Source organism: Danaus plexippus, chromosome 31, assembly GCF_018135715.1.
Source record: "Danaus plexippus chromosome 31, MEX_DaPlex, whole genome shotgun sequence".
Taxonomy (NCBI): Eukaryota; Metazoa; Arthropoda; class Insecta; order Lepidoptera; family Nymphalidae; genus Danaus; species Danaus plexippus.
Genome location: NC_083558.1, coordinates 691,546 through 710,632, shown reverse-complemented (window position 1 = coordinate 710,632; position 19,087 = coordinate 691,546). Strand labels below are relative to the sequence as shown.

The following is a 19,087-nucleotide window of genomic DNA, read 5'->3' as shown; positions in this document are numbered from 1 at the left end:
TAAACGGCGATTTGGAAATAAGGATACCGTTGGATTTTTGAAGTTATTTAATAGGATAGAGTATAATAATTTGGCAGCTTGTATTCAAGCGCGCGGCCTGCGGATGTTGTTTTTCGGCTATGGACAGCATCCATCGGTTCTTACTGTCAGCGTACAGACAGGTCCCTATTAGTAAGAGTGATTCATATCGCAGCTCGTTCCCAGCATCATCGTTGATGTATTTCCTTTGGACTGGATATAGAATTGAATTTTATTGAGATGTTCTGTTAATGAGGTCTAAGATTTTCGCGAGTTTTATTCATTTGAATGAAACTAATATATTTCGGATATACTACGCGGATTTTATTATTTTAAAAGACTACATAATCCCCACGTTTCTGTTGCACTACGTAAAACTTTATCATCGTAAAGGCATCACAATTTTTTTTTGTAATTGTTGTCCTCTGATAGACCGTCAAGTTAATCTTAGTTCAAGTTGCGAACTAATATTACACGTTTGACAATCCTCCATATTTATTTTAATGTATCATAACTACCTGTTAGTAGAAGTTTTTATTTTAAACAAATTACAAATGATTTCATAAAAATATAAGCGCTTAAGTTGGCTTTTGTGTAGAGATCAGCGTTTTAATCGGAAGTAAAAAAGTAGAAAATTTCTTTTAAAGTTACTTATTTATATAATATTTTTCATCTAAATTGCACAATGGTTATCAACGTGTAGGTTAAGGGAATCATATGTTATTTATATCCGCTCTTAACGACAGCAAATACCCGCATGCAGATCCGTATCCGCCACGCCAATAGTTGATACGTCTACAGAGAGCAAAAATGCAAGCATAGAGAAACAAGAAAAGCTGAGCTAGCTATAGAAAACCAGTTGTGATAATTTAATTTACTTCTCGACAAAACATCATCATCATCATCAACAGTGCCTCTGCTGAGCAAAGGCGTTTTCTCTCATGGAAAAGGTTAGAGCATTAATCACCACGCTTGCTCAAGACGGGTTGGCGATTTCAAACTTATAATTTGAAATTATAAGTCCAGGTTTTCTCACGATCTTTACCTTCACCGTCCGTCAGTGGTGTCTAAATACTCTTAGAAAGTAGATATAACTCGGAAAAATCACATTGGTACTTGCCTGGTTTCGAACCCGCACCCTCATGCATGAGAGTCGGGCCCTTAACCTCTAGGCCACTACGAGTATTGCCATTGTCAATAATCAAAATGTTAAAGATATGTAATTTATCTGTCAGGAAATCACAGCTGGTATTTTTTTTGGAAATTAAATAAAGAGTTTTTGCTAACATCAAATCTTTTAGGACGAACCACAAATTAGGCTATTTTTATGATATTTTTGCGTTCCGTCTGGGAAACTGCGAATCAACTCGTCCTCTTTAACCGTTAGTGATGAAGTACCGGTTACATTGAGCATATTTAAATTTAAAGGAAAGCTTTTTCCTTGCAAGGTAAGGGGGAGAATATGCAATTCATTAAAATATTTGGACCTGCCTAATTTGTATGAAAAAACGCAAAGATTTATGAAACAAACTTTTCTTTTTAAGTCTCCGGTCTCTGAGATTTAAGAAAGTAAGCCAATATATGACAAAGGCTGACTGAACATACACACTTCATTTATTCTTATATCACATTTAAACGTTTCTTAAACACGAACAAATAACATAACTATCCTTTCCATCGCAATAGGTTAAAGAGATGTTCTAAAGGGTACTTATTTTTCATCAAAAACTCCTCTTTTCCCGATGAACGGTATCGAAGTCCGTCCATATAGATGGAAATCATTTTTAACGTATTCCTTCTTAGGATCGTAACTAGGTTTCCTTTTCTCCTGAAATGCTTTGTAACTTTGGTGTTGTGATTCTTTGTGAGATTTTTTGTTTTTATACTCATTCGAATAATCTCTTGCGGTAGTTTTATCCCAACTCACAACTTTGGTCTCCCATAGATCGTTGTTTATGGTATCATCGGCGTATTTCTTTCTTTTTCTGACATTTTTGTTAGTGTCTTTGGCGTCGTCGTCCCTGTTGTGTTTTTGTGGTCTGTAATCATCGTCTGAAAGTATATTTCCACGTGTCTTCTTCTGATATCTTGTCTTCCTTACTTCCTGTTCCGCGTTCTCGTCAGCAAAGTCTCTATTTAAAATCTGATCTCCACTTTTTTCATGTACATCTGGATTGTTTGATCTGTTCGGTTTAAATTTGGTATTTTTTGGTTTGAATTTTAACATTTTATTTATAACAGCGTCCACGCCATCCGAACCGATAGAGTCTGAAAGGTTTTTTATATATATCATAAAACCCTTTTTTTTAATTTATCTAAAATTAATTTAAACAATAAATAAGAGATAGCTACCGACTCTAAACATTGCGTCTCGTCTGATATTTCTTAGTACGTTTTTTAAATTACCTTTCCTCCTTAAAACTTTTCGCGTATTTTGATTTGAGAACCTGTAATAAATGTCCCAGTATTTTTCTTTTAACTTTTAAAGTATTGCAAATTGCTTTGTGATGGGATAGTATTATATATATTTATTTAAATTGCAGCAAACCGGATGGAGCATAGCTAAGTGCCACTTCCTGTAAAGGGCAGATCTAACTTCTAAAGTCAATAATTGTTACTTTTAGTTTTCCTGAAAGTCTTCGCGATTTGGATGTCTTCAATTAATTACAAATGTCACACACGACGTTTGGAGTTCTTGACAACCCATGACTGGTGCGTTTGCGACGAGCATTTGATGTACATAAAAATACATACCGTCGCATTTTTTTCCGATGTCTCATATATTCATTCAAAACAGCAGGGTTATTGAGGAAATAAACTCTGGCACCCGAATTTAGGGGATTATTCTGTATAAAATCCAAATTTTTTTGAGCATTAAAATTCTTTTTTATCAACCAGAGCATCGTCTGCAATTTTTTCTCTTTTTCTTCGTCGTTTGCGTCATCTGCAATATATACAGTGAAATAGAACAAAGCCTTTTGATGTTATTGTTTATAAAGTGAAGCACACCTGAATTATTCGCGGATTTGTACGCATCACCAGGTCCCAGTGACTTAATAAAATTTACCAATTCCTCTTTATTTTCTACTAGATGATGGTAATTATTGTCGCCGTGTAAAAAATGAGCCTCAGACAATTTGAGAACATAACATATTGCTGTGAAATAAGAAATAATTTAATTACCAAACTAGGAATGACATGAAAATGACTCGCTTCGTTAAAGTAAAGTCAGCTTTAAGTTCTGACTTAGTCCTGTAAAGTATTGTTTTTACAACTCACCTGAAATGAACGTTAACTCTTGAAACATATTCGTAAAGATGGAGAGAGCAATAACATTTTACGGTCAATATATTTATTACAAATTTTATTTATACTAAAACTATTATTATTATTTGAATGTGTATTACTCGTGATAATATTTGTATACTTACACTAACTTTGGTTTTTTATTCAAATTTATCATCAGTTTAGCTCATTACTACATATAATAAATAAAATATAGATTAATAATTTAAATAAAGTTTGCAGCATTTTTTTTACGATTTTTTGTGAAATGCTGATATCAAAATTTCGGTGGCGAAAAGTGCTTTAACCCATTACCAACAGATCATTTTATCTCTGAAGTAATATTTGGATATAAATAACTTGAACAGGATGTTAAGAACTATTTTTTTTATCCTGTTAGGTAAGAATTTTAATTATTTTTTATCCTCCTTCCCGTTTTTGGGTTTTCAGTGAACGGGGAATTTTTTTGTTAGTCATAAAATTAAAGTTATATTGAAGTTTTCCATTGAAATTACTTATTATATTATAAAAATATTTAATTCACAAATCATAAGCGAAATAATATTCAAGTTCTATGTATAGAAAAAACTAGTGAAGTTGTATTGGCTACTTGACAGTTTATGGGAAAATATTTAAAACTTTACTTCTGTTTATTTCGTAAATCTTACATTTATCTTTATTTCAAAAAAGCCTTTTTTTTTTAAATTATAATATGGCCTTCATCCGTGCAAAGACTTGCACAGTATATTCTGCCAGTGTCGTGTAGAGCGGAGGAGAAAGCCTTTCTTCATAAAGTAACACAAATGTATTTGTCCATTGATTTGAATTTCGCGCCAAAACAATCAGTGACGTCACATTCGCGAGCTCTGACGTCATATTTAGGTAAAACGACGCTTTAACTCAGAAGAGTACCCAGAAGGGTATTTTGAGTGGAAAGTTAACAGATTTTTTAACTTAAATTGTGAAAACGACAATATACAAGTGTGCCGTACCTATCGTATAAAGACGACATTTATATGTATATCCCAACAAACTGTTTGTATACGTTCCTAAATGTCGTAAGTTACAGTTAGCACGCCGAGATCCGCGAGATTTAGATTTGATAAATCTCCGATATTCTTCTATGGAGACCATTTTGATTTAAATATTTATAGTCACAAGTAGGCTCACTGACCAAAATCAACTTCTGACTAACTAAATGAAACTAGTATTATTCGGATTTACTACGCGGATTTTATTATTTAAAAACTACATAATCCCGACGTTTCGATTACTTTGCAGCAACCGTGATCACGGGCAGACGAGGTGTGAATGTCTGTCAGTTGGTCCTTGTTGTTTATCATCTACCGCCATCGATTTCTTAATTTTCTGGCCTAATACAGCATATTTCATAGTCACAACTGTCAAATAGCCAATTGCTCTAAAAAAATTTTTACCCCATTTCATATCATAACATAATGACGTAATTATTTTGTTTTTGATGTTTTTGTCTCAATACAAATAAGGTTAAGATCCATTACCAGCATTAATATAAGAAAAGTATTTTAAATTCATAAATAAACATTTAATTAAAACTATTAATACAAGGAAATAAAAACTCAAACTATGATTTTCTTTCAGTTGTTTTGGATATATCATATTGTCGTCGCTATAATATAGAGCAAGAATCCCAATATATTTACAAGAGTGACTTAAGGTCCATTATAGAGAGATTCAGGCGTACCCCCGAATATCTGAAGATTTTAGAAGATGAGGTATGTCATTAATGTTTTATTAAACATTTTTTTGTTCTCCAATTCCTGCAACAATTTAGTATCATCTCACTTATCTGGAATTTCAACTAATAGGGACTTCCAATAAACCCGCACTCTCTACTCACGCCTCCCTCGCCGATGCGCTCGTCTAATGCCAAAACAATTTTGACATTCACGTTCATAAATGTTTCCCTGTAATTTGCTGTGAGAAAGTGTGTAAGTGAAAATAGTGAAATAATTAATGGGTAAATTGATATCTTGATTAATTTGGATGGTAGAAAAAACATGTGCCAATAGACAAGAAATATGGTGTTTTCGTGGAGCAAAAGCAAAAAAATTGCCTCATAAAAACAATATGTGGACCAGGAAAACGCGAGCATTAAAAGTTGTTTTGCTCAAAGATAGAAAACGATCTACTAACACGAACACGAGAATGGGACCTTGAAGGCAATGTACCTATAGCAGATTACTGACGAAATGTATCATTGGAGACTAGTGAAGACAATTTAAATTATTTGTTTTGAAACAATAGAAGGAAAAGTTAAACTATAACGATCGAAGAAAAAAAAATCTTTAACAAAATATTCAAGCCAATAATTTCTAGAGTTGAGTTAATTTTGCCTAGAAGAAGAATTACATTATTTCAATACCTGTATGACACGGTCAGGAAACACGACGTATCTAGCAAAAATATTGTACACATACACTGCCGGTCAAAAGTTTGAGACCACTAATAAAGAACTTTTGTTATTAGTAAATATTTTCAAAACATTGGTGATAAAAAGTAATCTGCACACCTGCATATTCTATTGTTTATAAAGATCACCTAAAAGCTTATTCTTTTGTATTTAAGATAAGAAAAAGGCAATAAACAACCATTGTTTCCAAACCTCAATGTGAGCCCAGGAAGAGTCCGATGATAATTGCCTGTCAAAAAAATTATTACCTCGTTGCAGCAACTGACAATTATTTTATTTTACTTTAACTTACAATGCGATTGTTTTAAATTCTTAAAATATTTTAGAATTTTTATTTTAACCCCATATTTTCATGGTTATCTACGAATATCTGCAGGTAATCTGATTTCGTTGTTCCTACAGTGAAGACGTCTCTAAAATGGGTAAAGTTCGCGAAATTAGTATTGAAACGCGAGCTGCCATCGTTGTTCTCCATAAAGAAGGCAAATCTGAACGTGAAATTGCATCTCAACTCAAGTTATCGAAGACTTGTGTTCATCGCAGTATTGTGCGGTACAAAGAAACTGGCAGTAATCAAGATCGTCCGCGCTCCGGAAGACCAAGAGCTACTACTTCTAGTGAAGACAAGTTTATTGTGGTAACCAGCAAGCGAAATAGACGCCTAACGGCCCCACAAATTCGTGTTGAAGTCAACAGGTCTCGGGAAAAACCTGTGTCAGTATCTACAGTGAAAAGACGGTTGCGAGACGCCAACTTGTTTGGTCGCGTTGCTGTTCGAAAACCTCTTCTAAAACCGCAGAATAAGAAAAAACGGATGCAATGGGCCCTAGCCCATCGAGACTGGACCGAAGAAGATTTCAAAAAAGTACTTTGGAGTGACGAATCTAAATTTGAAATATTCGGTTCAAAAAGAAGAATTTTCGTTCGACGTTCTGCCGAAGAAAAGATGATGCCACAGTGTGTAGTCCCGACTGTCAAGCATGGTGGCGGATCTGTTATGATCTGGGGTTGCTTCTCAGGCTATGGAACTGGAAATCTGGTGCAAATTAAAGGAATTATGAAAAAGGAGCAGTATAAAGAAATTTTGGAGAAAAATGCTATTCCCTCCGGGCTTAGGTTAATCGGCAAAGGATTTATTTTTCAACAAGACAATGATCCTAAGCATAGTTCAAAATTATGTAGGGGCTATTTAGACAATAAACAATCAGAAAAGGTGTTGAAAAATATGACATGGCCACCCCAAAGCCCCGATCTTAACCCTATAGAGCTTTTGTGGGAAGAGCTGGACCGAAACGTCCGGGAACAATGTCCTTCTTCACAGCAGGCCATGTGGAAAGCATTAGAAGAAAGCTGGAGTAATATCTCGCAAGAAACCATAATTAAATTAATTGCTCGCATGCCAAGGTTGGTTAAACAGGTCATTAAATGTAAAGGAGGCTATTTTGATGAAAAATGTGTATAAAAACACTTGTGTATTTTTTCAAACATAGTATTTTTCAAGACTTCATGTAATATAATTTTAATTTTGAATCTTGTGAGCAACATGAAAATAAAAACTATTTTTCAAAAAGTATTAAAAATATTGACTTTTATTTCTTTTTCTCCACTTTTTTATAGTGGTCTCAAACTTTTGACCGGTAGTGTACATGTTGGTACTAGTGCCAATACAATGCTACTTATATTTAATATAGGTATTATTACTATACTATTAGTATATTCCATGAAAGTTGAGAAAGAATGTTTTAGAACAAGGACTGCAAGACACAAAAGCAGATGTTAATTAAGGATTACCTTAAAACTGCATCTTAATTAATGGTTTTAAATATTTTCTTTATGACCTGTTTCGTTTTATGCATTACACCTTTCCTATATAATCCCGTAAACCAGTGTGACTATATTTTCTAAGTATTTTTCATATGTTTTGTTACAAGAAAAAAAAAAACAAATACTCTGTATCTACCTACGAAACCGCAGCAACAAACCGGTTTTTAAAAAGATTAATCTTATTATCTAAAATGATGTAAAGGCTACAAGAGTGTAAGCAATATTTTTTGTGATATAGATGGTTCTGCTAAATAATAATCGAAGAAGAATCACTGAGAGTATTTCGCATTACTACCACAAGAAACTTAGCCAGAGGATAATAGAAATGTTTGGAGGCAACGGTTCCGCATCCTTAAGAAGTAACAGCCAGCACAGATTTAGGTGAGAGCTCCCTGTAATCACTGTATAATCGACTCGAAAAAATAATATTAAGAAAAATAACTTTTCCGAAAAAATATAACAAGTAGAAAATTAATGCATGGTTCATAGTAATAGTTAATAACAATATGACTAACACGAGTCAGAAGTTCGATATTTAGTAAGCGAACATATAAATTAGAATATCTTTTATTTACATCCATATATGAAGAAAACGGGACAAATTTGTCAGAAAAAGAATGAAGGGCAAAAATCTAAGTTTGGACGAGTATAAAAAATTCCATATGTACCTGAATTTGGACCAAAGAAATCGTATGAAAACTTTGGGATTCGAATATGCTGGGTGAGTCAGAACGCAACAATACCTAATGGATGCGTTGAAAAGACAGTAAGTTGAATGTTTCGGAATTAAGATATTGAGAAATAAATTAAAAAAAAATAACATAATACAATCAATTCAAATTAGTATAGAATTTTTTGGAAATATCGAATGGAAAAATAATCCTTGTACATATATAATTATTTATGAAGAAATAAGCGTCGTATATTTTGTAAACGCTTCCAAAATTAACATTTTTTTATGAGAAAATTTAATAGTCATTTTGCCGTATCTTCTGTCCCTGTTTGGTTTTGTTATAAGCATTCATATCCCTTTCTCAGTCTTGTCATTCACGGATTGGTCAGTCATTTGTTACCGGACAGCGTCGCACCGACGTCCACACTACAGCCCTACGACAAGGGATCAGGATTTAGTTCAACTGTGATTCATCAGGACCACGTGGTATGAATTTTATTAACTGATCTGTCTGCCTGTCTATCATCTTCGTATTTCTTTCTTTTGGATAAAAAAAACATATAAAAGGACATTAGACGTAAATCGTCGTTGTTGTTTACAAAGATAATATTAAAAAAATTTCTTCACTACAACGTTTTTAAATACGTGAAAAAAATTACCGGAATTCAAACATTAGATAAAAATCTTGCTGAGAGGTGACGTACTAATATATGAATACTAGTGAGGGTAGATTTTCCATATGGTGTATAAATAAATTTTTCAGGTAACCGACATCACGCAGATAGACACGACGAGAGATTCAACCGATAACACTGGCACGACACATCATCTTCACAAACACGAAACAGATGCTTCGTAATAAAAAATATTTGTACAATGTTTACTTAATTAATTTGGACTATATCTTTTCTTAGTAAGTTTCGACTAAACAATGATTTTTAAGGAGGCTTAATGTGACAATAAAAAAATGTACTATTTAATATTTTTCATAGTTATCGAACTCGGCGCATACACTTATAATATTATTTTAACATTCATACAGACTTTATGTAATATAACACAAACAAAATCTGATTATTTTAATTTTACTCGTCCTATCTAGCCCTGTGGTCGATTTTCGACAGTAATTAATTTATATTATAAATTTAATAAACATTAAAATTTTTATCAAGTTCGGTATTTCGGTAATCACGTATTGGGAGAACTCTAAACTATTGATTTACCAATATTTTTATCAAACAATTTAAATTGATAACTGGAATAGACTAAGAAAAAAGCAAAATTAAATTAAGTTATTGATTTTTTTTTTACTAAAACATAAAAATATACTGTCCATTGAAATTCATAAACATATTTCGATAATTCAATGATAATCTTCAACATGCTGAGGATAAAGAGGCCACTTATTTAGTACAATCTCAAGGACACGGAGAAGGTCATATTGACAAATACCTTAAGTTGAAGCATTAAATAACATTGTTGAAAAAAAAAGACAACTTACCTCAAGGTTATAGTTAGTTTTTCTTCCTCGTCCAAAGATAATCTCATGCAGCTATTTTGCTTTGTTAATAAATAACTTATGCCATTATGAAGTTCATCACAAGAATTTGTTGACATCCTCTAGACATCAAGGAATTTATGTGGGTGCGCTCGTAACTTAGTTCCCTTCAAATAATACGGATTCTCAGAGAAGCTTAGTGTTTAGTGGACGTCGACGATGTGTTTTCTTATTTACTAATAACAGAAACAAAACTGTTAATAAATCGTGCTTACACTACGCTATCACTGTCTGTACTGACGCGGATACATTCCGAATATAAAGCGTTTGTTTGCGCTGGTCTCGCGTAAATCCAAATCGAAATGACGCATTCGGAAATCAAATACAGAAAATATGTATGCGGCCCAAGACGTTGCCAAGCTGTGACATGTCGTCGACATTAAGGCATTTTTGAACAGGACGCGACGGAGTTCGCCATTTATATGTGTGTCATCCTATGGCTTAAAGAACCCACCTAAGTATTGGAAGATAAAATTTTATTCAGTAATGGCCAAACTGGGTTATGTAAAATGTCCTTGCTTCTGCTTTTTCGGTGTTTTCGCTTGCGTTCGTTGCTGTTAGGTGTTGTTGTTGAGTTTGATTTGAGTGTGTAGAGATGTATGATAGAGAGTATGATGGTGGGGGGGGGGTTCCCAGGGGGGGGGGATACCGGATAAGGCGATGGATGAAAGTTGTGTTGCGGATGACTCGATGTCGTCGCGTCCAGAATCGGTGTTGGGAGCCAAACGACTATTTTCGGATATGTCTGGTTCCGACACCGAGACTGGGGGCGGGATATCTCTAGGATCGGTGTAGTCGGGAAGGCGGGGCCGCAGTCGTACACTGGCTAGGGCCCGCAAATTTCTCAGGGAACGGGAGGGGAGGAGTCGGAGGCTGCCTTCGACTCCTGCCTGGAAAGGAACCTCGGAAAGGCGAGGGACGGGGGAGTGAAGGCGAAGGGGAAGGAGGTCCCTTTGGAATTGGGATCGATGGGGGCGGAGGCGAGATGGAGAAAAGCCTCGACCTTATCAAAGGTTTAGTAGGGAAGAGTACCAACCTAAAAGGGGTAGTCTTCCAAAATTATGAAGGCCTCCGCCTTCTTAAGGGAAGCCCTGGACAAACTGGTGACGCGCACGGAGGCAGAGGAGACCCACCGTCTCAGAGCCGACATCGGTCGGCTCCAACGGGAAAACGCGGGTCTCAAAGAGGAGGTGCGCGCTCAGCGGCAGCAGTTTGAGGAGTTGCGGAGGGAGCGGGCGACTGCTGCAAAGGCGGCCTCAGATGCCCAGATCGGCCAGGACCAACTCCAGGTCTTGGAGGCAAACATAGCTAAAATGGTTGGCAACCTGGTCGATGGGCGGTTTGCCGTGCTAAAGTCACGGCCCCCGCGGGAGGAGGTCGCCCGCCCTCCCCTTGCGGGTGAAAACTCTGCCGTCGCCGTGGCGGCCAAGAGGGCGATTCGCCAAGCGGCTCTACAAAAAGGGGCCAATACATCGGCCCCTTTGCCAGCACCATCGGCGCCGGTAATGGTGTCAGAGGCCGAGTTCCCTTCCCTCCCTGCGCCTTCCAGAGGGAAAGGCCTATAGGGCCAAGGAGGGGAAGGAGTTTGCCTGGACCGCGTTCGGCCCAACCACCTCTGGAAGGGCCGGGGCCGTTGCGGCGGGGTGGACGGAGGTGGTCCGCCGCAAGGCTTCCAAGAAGGAGATGGTGCCGGTGACCAAGATGCCGGCGCCAAAACCAAAGAAGAAGGCGGGCCCAAAGGAGGGCCCCAAGAAAGTAGCACTCCCACGCTCGCAGGCCGTAATGCTTAAGTTACGGCCTGAGGCAGCGGCCAAAGGAGCGACCTACTTGTCGGTCTTACTCAGGGCCGAGAGGGAGATTGATAGGAAGAAACTGGGCATTGGGCCCCTAAAAATTCGCTCGACGGCGACAGGGGCTCTTATAATTGAGGTGCCCGGCTCAGCCAGTTCGGACAAGGCAGACGCTTTGGCCGCAAAACTAAAGTCCGCACTGGCGGAGGAGGTGGAGGTGTCGAGGCCTGTGAAGTTCTCAAAACTGAGGGTTACGTGCCTCAACGACGTGACGACCGCGGATCGTTTATTAGCCGCGGTCGCGCAGGAGGGGGGCTGCACCGAGGCCCAGGTCAGGGTGCGCAACGTGCGACCTGGGCCTAGCGGCACAGGCTCCGGCCTGTTGGAGGTACCGGCTGCGACGGCCAAAAAGCTACTGCAGCTGGATAATATATCGGTGGGGTGGAGCTAAGTTTGGTTCTTAAATATGGAGGCACGACCCAAGCACTGCTTTAAGTGCTTGGGAATGGGGCATGTAGCGACCGCGTGCACCAGTCCAAAAGACCGCAGGGGCTTGTGCTACCGCTGCGGCAAGGAGGGCCAGAAGTCCGTCCAGTGCTCCGCGTCACCGCGCTGCGCTGTGTGCGCGGACGCGAGTAAGCCGGCTGACCATGTGAAGGGGGCCATTCGTGCCGCCCCCCATCCATCCGTGGGAAAATCCCGGCCCAGCAGAAAAGGGCGGGGGTTTCGAGGCAGGCGTCGGGAGCTGAGATGTCCGAATAATGGACGGACATCTCAGGTTCCTGCAGGCCAATTCGTTCGCTTCTCCGTCCATCGCAAGCAGAGTGGAGGGATGGAGGGTTGAGGCAGGAGTGGAGACGCTTGGGGCACGCCCCAAGTGATATCCAGTACGTCCCCGTCGTGTGCTCTGGACCCCTTCCTGGTCACCGTAACGGAGTGGCAGGTCGGGTGACCGAATTTGAATATCGATACTTGTGGCTTGAGTGTGACTTCACTGTTCTGCCTTGGACCCATCCCACTTGTTGCGCGGTAACGCAGTGGCCAGTGGTTGGTGATCCATCGCTCGGATTGTCAGAACACATTCTGGAAAAGTCGAACATGGGCTCGAAGCAACTGAGGGACGCCTCCGGGCGGTTCCTCCCAAAAGGCCCTTCTCAGGACCAACCTCGGGACGCCTCCGGGCGGTTCCAACCCAAAGGCCCTTCTCAGGGCCAATCTCGGGACGCTTCCGCGTCCGAAGCTAGCCGCGCATCTTCCGCGGCTAACATTCGTTGTGTGGACCTCGGGACGGACTACTCCGACGCCGAGTCCATCAAGAGCGTGTCGGACTGTGGTTCGACCCGCCGTGAGTCGAGGAAGCAATTCCTACGGCAAAAATCCGGGGATTCCCCTGACACAATCGGGAGGCCGGCAAAACGGGCTAATGCAGGTGCTGACGGGGCATGGTTGCTTCGGCCAGTACCTGTGTAAGATAGTGGGCAGAGAAGAAACCCCGCGGTGTCACCAATGCGGTGACGAAGGGAACACGGCCGAACATACTGTCTCGACCTGTCCCCACTGGACTGGACAACGTGCGGATCTACGAGCCGCCATCGGGCATGACATCTCGCCGCCAGCTATCCTTAAATCTATGCTGAGCAGCGATTTAAACTGGACTGCGGTCGCCACCTTTGCAGAGGAGGTGATGGCTGCCAAAGAGAAAGGGAAAGGTAGGCGCTCGATACCTGTACACGTCGGCCTAGACGAAGACGTGCGGTCAATAACACCGACGGCCGCAACGTCCCGCCTTAGCCGGGGTACTCGAGGTGGCGGTGTGAGGACACCGGCGCCTTATTGTATCGAGTCCCCGGGCGGACCGTTTTGCGCAAACATTCCTTCGTATCGCGGCGAAGCGACAAAAGGCTTATGCAAGCCCTTGGGGGTCTCTGTTAGAAGTCTGAGGGGCATCTAAACGCCCCAAATCGGTGGAGTTTCCTAACTTTTAAAGTAGTGACCCGTCGCCAGAGTTACGGTTGTTTTACAGTTTTACGGGTTGAAAAATTTTGGCGACCCCCTTGTGCCAGACAGACAAGGAAAATATTTAATTAAAAGGCTACGTTAAACATTTTTTCTATTTTGGTACATACATTCATTATTAAGATTAAGACCCTCAATCTGCAAAATAGCGAGAGTTTTTATAATAAGTACGGGGTAAGTTGATTACTCGCGACTTTAATTTCAACGCCAGCTTGCGCGTCTGATCGGGCCAAACGGCGATGGCAACAATGTGACGTTGTCATACCCTGTTGTCGCTACGACGAGAGAAACCGCCCCGCGCCACCCGCCGCCGAGCCGCCCGCTATGTTTTTTGTTTCAACTGTAACTTGTTCCCGATTATCGATAAGAACGGACGTGATTGGTTTTGTTTTTCGCTCGCTTTGCGTATTTGCAAGATGCAGAAGTTTCTCTAAAGATTGCAGCCTTCAACATCTGGCACGAGTGTCGATAGCGGTGAATCAAAACGGAAAAAAAACAGACATTACGATAACAGTTACTTGAAGTACGGGTTAACAGTAATAAATAATAAACCTGTGTGTAATTTGCGGCGATGTTTTATCACATGAGAGCATGAAACCGTCACAACTTATACAGCATCTCACAACCAAGCATCAAAAAGAAGTTGATAAGCCGCTCGAATTCTTTGAACAAAAGTTGAAAGCTCTTGGTCAGCAGCAAAATACAGTGATTCGGGTAGTAAAATGTTTTTTTCCTAGTCTTCACATAATGTTGTTAAGAACAAACTCAAGCCGAGTCTAAGACTCAGTTTCACCAAGCTTTTGTTAGTACTCTTACTAATATTAGAAACCGCTTCACCAGCTCGCGGGACATATGCTTGTTAACTTATGCTAAAATAAAATAAAAAATAATAAAGAAATAAACGGCCACCGTTTCTATGGAATTGGACAGCTGATTTGTCACTAAAAATACATACATTTAGCTTTAACAACAGTTTGATGCAACTGTGTTATGTAAAAAAATAAAATATCTTATTACGAGTGACGCCGCTGACTCCGCGGAACGAACACCCAGCCGTGTGAATCGGAAGATTCCTGACACCACACAAGCTATGGAATGGGATTGCTATACTAACATCGGGGCAATCATGTAGTCTTAGGTATAGGTTATTAGTTTTAATATGTAATTTTTATTATAAAATACATATAAGTAAGTTTCGTAGTTTTCATGGAACCTCCGGTTCAGTGGCCTAGCTAGGGGGTGGCGAGAGGGGCGGTCGCCCCAGGGCACCACAGGCAAGGGGGGCACCAAACTTGATATTTTTTTTTTTATGAATAATGCAATGTCATCAAAAAAGTTGAATAAGACTTATTCAACTTTTTGCACATTGATTTTGTATTATTATATTGTCTACAATAAACACAAAAAACTTTCTTAGCTGTAGAGCTCGATGAAGAAACAACGGACGGTGCACAAACGACGCCGCCTTTCGCCTTGGCGACTGCGGCGCACCTTTTGACCGAGGCGGTAAATGTTTGAGTAACCGTCGGCGGCACGTCCAAGGAGCGTACCGCGTTGAATGCCGAGTTGTTTTCTTTTAACGAATTCTCAATACCTCGCGCTTTCAATAACAATTCGCCGAATGAAGAGAAGTCGTTGCGATCTATTCTTTTCCTAATTCTTGTCTAGTAACCCATATGTCATATCCAATTCGACTCGCTCTGATAGGTCTCCAGTTGGTTCAACTTTTTTTGATTAACGTTGATTTAAAGTTTTAGTATCTACGACATATAACCCCTTAAAATGAGACGACGTGAACTGAATGGAGCTGATAAAAGATCTAAGAAAAAAGCAAAAGAAGAGGCTGCTAAAAAACAAGAAGGGAAAAATATTAAAAATTTCTATCTTCTTCTGTAGCTTCAAATCTGGATAATATTGAGGACTCTGATAATAAAATCGAAGTAGACACACTAGAAAAAAATATCTATGAATTTAGAGAAAATGATATTAATCATGTCGAAATAAAAAACTTTGAAACTAGTTATGGTAACGGGGGAGTGAAAAGCTGTGAGGTCTTGACGCTAACAGACATCGGATTGTGGCCAATAATATTTTCAGATAACATTAGTATGTATTTAATTGATATGGGTTCTTTAAATCTACAATTGTTGTGATTAGCAATATAATTACATGGTTGGTACTACTGTTTATTGTGTGAATGTTGCCACTCTGCTTAGTCGTTAAAAAAAAATATGTCAACTACTTCCGTTCTATGTTGAAGACTTGTAACCGTGCACATTACGTTGTGTCTAAGATTAATAAAGCTATTGTGCCTTCATCGATATTGAGAAGTATTTTATTTAAAATCCAACAGGTTAAGGGCCCAGGCACATAATTTGTTACGAATTAAATAAAAGTTGGCAGTAAAATCATTGCACTTCGACTAACCGGCAAGTTGAGGTTAGGTTGTTTTCACGTTGTGCAAGACGGCGGCGGGTGTGCATAACAAAGAAATGGAAAACAATCAACACGTGAGCGTGTTAAAATTGGAGGGTTCCAAGAATTGGAACGTGTGGAAATTCCAGATGAAAGTATTGTTGCGCGGACAAGGATGACAAAGCTAATGACATGTCTGTTTTCTTATCTAAAATCCAAGAATTGCAGTGTCAACTGAGACAGATGGGTGAAGAAATATCAGAAAAACTTATAATTACAAAAATACTGATGTCGCTTCCTGAAGAATACAAACATTTTATTTCGGCGTGGGTGTCCGCTTCTGATGACAAAGAAAACCTTGGATTATCTTGTAGCGAGACTGTTAATGCATGAAGAAAGGTTAAAGGATAAAAATGAGGAAACTGCATCATCATCTGCATTTGCGGTGAAGAGTAAGGAAGCTTCGGAAGGCCCCCGATCGTGACGGAATCACTAATGAAGTCACCTTACCCCGCGTGGCATAGCAGCGGTGACGCGCTTTTATAATGGAGTCCTCAGGACCGGCCACTTCCCTATCCAATGGAAGCTCGGCCGAGTCATTATGCTACCAAAGCCTGGAAAGAACATCTTACTGCCGGGGAGCTACCGCCCCATCAGGCTGTTGTCAACCGTCTCGAAGGTTTTCGAGAAACTTCTACTGCTGCACCTCATACCACACATCCAATCACGCGACGAACAGTTTGGCTTCAGAGCGGAGTACTCAACCACGCTCCAGCTCGCGAGGGTCCTGCACGTCCTCTCGGTGGCTCTCAACAAGAACGAGTCAGCCGTCGCAGTGATGCTCGACATGGAGAAAGCTTTCGATCGCGTATGGCACCCTGTCCTATTCTAGAAGCTGGCAACATCCACTACTCCTCGCCGAATTGTCAGGATTGTGGCCACCTTCCTGCAAGACAGGCGTTTCCAGGTGTCGGTGGAAGGCACTCAATCCACGCAACACCCCATCAGAGCCGGAGTGCCGCCAGGGGAGCTGCCTGTCTCCGATATGTTACTCCAAGTATACGGACGACATCCCAGTGGCGGAAGGTGCGACCTTAGCGCTCAACGCCGACGACGCTGCCTACATTACAACATCTCTGACTCCCGCCCGCGCGGCGATGACAATGCAGCGTCAACTGGACCAGCTCCGTCAATGGCTGGATAAATGGCGTCTCAAAGTGAACGTCTCGAAGACCCAGGCGATTTTCATGGGGCGGCGACACCTACCGCAGCCCCCTACCTTGAAGGAACAGCCTCTTACAAAGGCACGGTCGGTCAAGTACCTTGGCGTGACCATCGACCGCTGCCTGTCAATGAAATACCACGTGAAGGAAGTCGTTGATACAGCGTTAGCATTCGTTACATAATTATCGTACACATCACATAATTTAGCACTTCGTACGATCAAACATAGAGGTGTCGTTATGTGACGAAATTGTACGATAATCCAACGTATGCAACATAATTTTGCGATAATTTTTTTCTGTTCAAATGTTCCCAACAAAATTGAGATTTCACTATGCTGCCCTCTCGTATTAACTTTCTGAGTTTCTAATCATCTACTTTCACTTGATAATAATATAAGGTCAATGAATTTTGTGTATACTTTATACGAAGTAGTTCCAATCTGACGAAAAATTTTAATATTTTAGATACCCTTCAATGCTTAGTTCATGGTTATTGTCACTATTGTTAGAAAATTGAAGATTTTATTTATTATTAATAATTAATATTAGTGACGATTAAAAAAAATATATTATTGTTCTATATACGTGCAATATGAAGTCTACAATGATAAGTAAGATAAGTCTACAATGATCAACACGGCTTTACTAAAAAAAAGGTCTACTATGTCTAATTTAGCAATTTTTGTTGACGATATATCAAAGGCTATGGACAACTCGGAGAGAATAGATTGCATTTACACGGACCTGGAAAAGGCCTTTGATTTGGTGGACCATCATATTTTACTTCAAAAACTTAGCGACTATGGCATCGATGATTATCTTTTAAAGTGGTCGGAATCATATTTAACAGGGCGTACTTTGAACGTTGTCGTTGGAGGTTACCAATCAGATGCATTTACTGCGGCCTCGGGTGTTCCTCAGGGTTCTATTTTTGGTCCTATTTTATTTGGAATTTTCGTCAATGACATAGCTAAGTGTTTTAAGCATTGTGAGTTTCAATTATATGCCGATGACCTCAAACTCTACAAGACGATAACCGATATTAAAGACGCAAGGAATATGCAGATGGATATCGATAGGCTTGGATTATGGTGTGACCAGAATAAATTAAAATTAAACCATTTAAAATGCTACGCTATTACCTTTAGCAGAAAGGAATCAAATTTCATATTTGATTATAATATTAAAGAAAACGTTCTGAAGAGGTTACATCAAATATCCGACCTAGGAGTTACACTGGACCACAAACTGACCTTTATTCCGCATATTGATAATATTATTACAAACGCATTCAAAGTATTAGGTTTTATCATAAGAACCACAAAGGAATTTAAAAAATCTTCAACCAAAATTGCACTCTTTAACTCATTGATACGCAGTAAACTGGAATATTGTTCTGTTGTATGGAATCCGCAATATCAAACACATAGAGACAGAATCGAGAGAGTACAGAAGAAGTTCTTACGTCACCTGGCCTACAAAGATAAAGTCTTAAGACAGAATGACAGTTACGAGGATTTGTTAAATCTTTACCATACGCCTTCCCTGTGTAATCGTAGAAAATTAATAGATTTATGTTTTCTTCACAGAATTGTGAAGGGTGATCTTGATAGTGCAAATTTGTTAGAGAGAGTTGGATTGGCGATACCAAAATATAACTCAAGGAGCCACATAAGGAATAAACATACGTTCAGGGAAAGGTTTGCTAGGACTAACATCGGCCGTAATGCTCCCATCAACAGAATGATTCTAACTTATAATAACGTATTTAAAGGAGCTGGGTTAGATATTTTCAAGCATTCTCTGTTACCTTTCAAAAGACTAGCAAAG

At 39.6% G+C, this 19,087-nt stretch overlaps 2 protein-coding genes across 3 annotated transcripts; one reads left to right on the top strand and one right to left on the bottom strand.

Annotated features, from left to right (window-relative positions):
- Window positions 1-1,614: 1,614 nt before the first annotated feature.
- Window positions 1,615-3,531, bottom strand: LOC116778527 (uncharacterized). 2 transcript variants are annotated; one of them, XM_032672553.2, is made up of 5 exons: window positions 3,298-3,531; window positions 3,028-3,174; window positions 2,773-2,962; window positions 2,371-2,465; window positions 1,615-2,286 (listed from the first exon to the last, which is right to left on the bottom strand). In XM_032672553.2, exons 1-5 carry the CDS (start codon window positions 3,323-3,325, stop codon window positions 1,730-1,732), a joined length of 1,017 nt encoding a protein of 338 aa, XP_032528444.2. In that variant the 5' UTR covers window positions 3,326-3,531; the 3' UTR covers window positions 1,615-1,729. The 2 variants fall into 2 exon arrangements, with proteins under 2 accessions (XP_032528444.2, XP_032528445.2); XM_032672554.2 differs by having other exon boundaries at window positions 2,425-2,465.
- A 9-nt stretch (window positions 3,532-3,540) lies between these two features.
- Window positions 3,541-9,325, top strand: LOC116778529 (uncharacterized). The gene is made up of 6 exons (XM_032672556.2): window positions 3,541-3,703; window positions 4,924-5,057; window positions 7,818-7,960; window positions 8,169-8,300; window positions 8,618-8,738; window positions 9,016-9,325. The coding sequence occupies exons 1-6, from the start codon at window positions 3,673-3,675 to the stop codon at window positions 9,109-9,111; spliced, it is 657 nt and encodes a 218-aa protein (XP_032528447.2). The 5' UTR covers window positions 3,541-3,672; the 3' UTR covers window positions 9,112-9,325.
- Window positions 9,326-19,087: the final 9,762 nt, after the last annotated feature.

Excerpts from the sequence above, each read along its gene's own strand:
- LOC116778529 (XM_032672556.2), top strand. The coding sequence starts at position 3,673 with ATGTTAAGAACTATTTTTTTTATCCTGTTAG. Across the intron at positions 3,704-4,923 it reads TATTTTTTTTATCCTGTTAG|TTGTTTTGGATATATCATAT; the intron begins GTAAGAATTTTA and ends ATTTTCTTTCAG. Across the intron at positions 8,739-9,015 it reads TGATTCATCAGGACCACGTG|GTAACCGACATCACGCAGAT; the intron begins GTATGAATTTTA and ends TAAATTTTTCAG.
- LOC116778527 (XM_032672553.2), bottom strand. The coding sequence starts at position 3,325 with ATGTTTCAAGAGTTAACGTTCATTTCAG. Across the intron at positions 3,175-3,297 it reads AGAGTTAACGTTCATTTCAG|CAATATGTTATGTTCTCAAA; the intron begins GTGAGTTGTAAA and ends CTTATTTCACAG. Across the intron at positions 2,466-2,772 it reads CATCGGAAAAAAATGCGACG|GTTCTCAAATCAAAATACGC; the intron begins GTATGTATTTTT and ends CATTTATTACAG.